General features: G+C 36.2%; 1 protein-coding gene across 1 annotated transcript in view; it reads left to right on the forward strand.

Moving 5' to 3' along the window:
• LOC111087884 (cubilin-like) overlaps positions 1 to 2,364 on the forward strand; it is a gene marked incomplete at its 5' end in the record, with an annotated part of 38,597 nt that overhangs the window by 4,526 nt on the left and 31,707 nt on the right. Inside the window, 2 exons of the mRNA XM_022396161.1 lie at positions 696 to 947; positions 1,825 to 2,127. Of these exons, the coding sequence (XP_022251869.1) occupies positions 696 to 947; positions 1,825 to 2,127 (555 nt within the window). The remainder of the gene's footprint in view (positions 1 to 695; positions 948 to 1,824; positions 2,128 to 2,364) is intronic.

Consider the following 2,364-nt stretch of genomic DNA (forward strand, 5'->3'; position numbering starts at 1 on the left):
CCTTAGTTTCTGATTTTCATGGTGTGTGTGTGTGTGTGTTTTTATTTTAATTTTCCCGCCTTTATTTTCCTACTGAACAATTTGTGCTTTAATTTTTGTTTGAGTCTGTTTATAGTTATGCACAAAGCTACACAATGGGCTATCTGTGCTCTGTCCACCACGGGTATCGAAACCCGGTTTCTAGCGTTGTAAGTCCGCAGACATACCGCTGTGCCACTGGAGGCTTGTTTGAATCAGGTTTTGTTTAATGTTTGTTAAGTTAAATTAACTGCGGGCAAGAAGGTCCAAGGTTCGAGCCGTGAAATACCGCTGAACTTTCAGCTGTGGAGCATTATGATCTTAAAAGGCAGTCTCTATCTACAGTTAAGAGTGACCACGTAGGCGGTAGTCGTTGCTAACTTGTCGCCCTCCTTCTGATCAGCATTTCTTAATTAAGGGTGGCTGTGTCTGAATCGTATCTTACTTCTCCCCATTGGCGCAGTGGTATGTCTGCGGACTTACAACGCAAGAATCCGGATTTCGATACCCATGGCAGGCAGAGCACAGATAGCCCATTGTGTCGCTTTGTGCTCTAAATATCAAATTGAATCGAGACTACTTCTTGTAATACTACTCTTGAGAAAAATCGCCATTCTAAACTCTAGAGTGAATTACTGATAATATTAATAAACCGTTTTCCTTGATTCTCCCTGTAGTGCTTCCTCCTCCCCCAAGCTGTAACATATGCACCGAGTCCCATAAGGGAGAAATTCACAGTTATGGATATCCGAACGAATACCGAAACAACCTGGTGTGTAAGTACAGTATAGAAGAACACAACGAAAGCTACTGTTCGGTAACCTTTAATGTTGTTGATTTTGATGTGGATTACACCCCAGGCTGTATTGGAGATTATCTTGAGTTAGAAGATCAGCGGTTTTGTGGGAATGAGCTACAAGGCCACTCACGTAAGAAACTTTACATTATATGGCTATCAAAAACCGGTTCAAGTGAACTACCTGTGAAGCAACAACTACACAAAGCATCTTGCATAGCATGTCTTGATGATAGTTTCGATATTTTCCTACATTTTCAAGAAAACCTATGTAGTAGCAGTACAAAACTATGATAATAAACACATATATAATTGTAGCAGTACAAAGCTATGATAATTAACACATATATTATTGTAGCAGTACAAAACTATGATAATACACATATGTATTATTGTAGCAGTACAAAACTATGATAATACACACATGTATTATTGTAGCAGTACAAAACTATGATAATACACGCATGTATTATTGTAGCAGTACAAAACTACGATAATACACACACGTATTATTGTAGCAGTACAAAGCTATGATAATAAACACATATATAATTGTAGCAGTACAAAGCTATGATAAGAAACACATATATTATTTTAGCAGTACAAAACTATGGAATAACATATATATTATTGTAGCAATACAAAACTATGATAATAAACACATATATATAATTGTAGCAGTACAAAGCTATGACAATTAACACATATTATTGTAGCAGTACTAAATTATGATAGTTAAAAATAGAGATTATCGTAACAGTACAAAACTGTGGGAATTACCTTATAGGTTATTGTAGCAATACAAAACTGTGGGAATTACCTTATAGGTTATTGTAGCAATACAAAACTGTGGGAATTACCATATAGATGGTTGTAGCATTACACAACTGAGGGAATTATCATATAGGTTACTGTAGCAATACAAAACTGAGGGAATTACCACTGTTAGATATATAGTAGTATTGTTTCAATATTGTAATTTATGTAGTAAACTCGCCTATTTCTTGCAGGCACAGTGTCGTTCCGAGGCAGGCAAAGTATTACACTTGTGTTTCAAACTGACTCCGTTTCTGTTAAAAGAGGATTTAAGATAAACTTTCAACAGCATCGATGCTCGGGGATCAGAGCCCCTTCCGTCACCGGATCAAACATTCAGAACCACAAGGATCCCTCTACGGTCCTTGATTCGTCGAATGCATTTGAAAGACTTAATGCAGATCCTGATAGAGAGTTCGAAGTCTTTGGCTCCGCACCGCCACCTATAGGACCAAAACCAACTTCACTGCGTGAGACTGCAGAAAGTTTAAGCGAAAGTAAGAAAATAATGAATACTGTTAATAAGATTATATGTATATATATTATTTGTTCATAGGAGATTAAAATAAGCACTATAAAATAGTAATGACCTTGATACAAAACAAAAACAATACAATGAAACTAAACTTCAAACTTGTTCCCAATGAAACTAAACTTCAAACTTGTTCCCAATGAAACTAAAATTCAAACTGTTCCCAATGAAACTAAAATTCAAACTTGTTCCCAATGAAACT

Source organism: Limulus polyphemus, unplaced genomic scaffold, assembly GCF_000517525.1.
Source record: "Limulus polyphemus unplaced genomic scaffold, Limulus_polyphemus-2.1.2 Scaffold2802, whole genome shotgun sequence".
Lineage (NCBI taxonomy): Eukaryota > Metazoa > Arthropoda > Merostomata > Xiphosura > Limulidae > Limulus > Limulus polyphemus.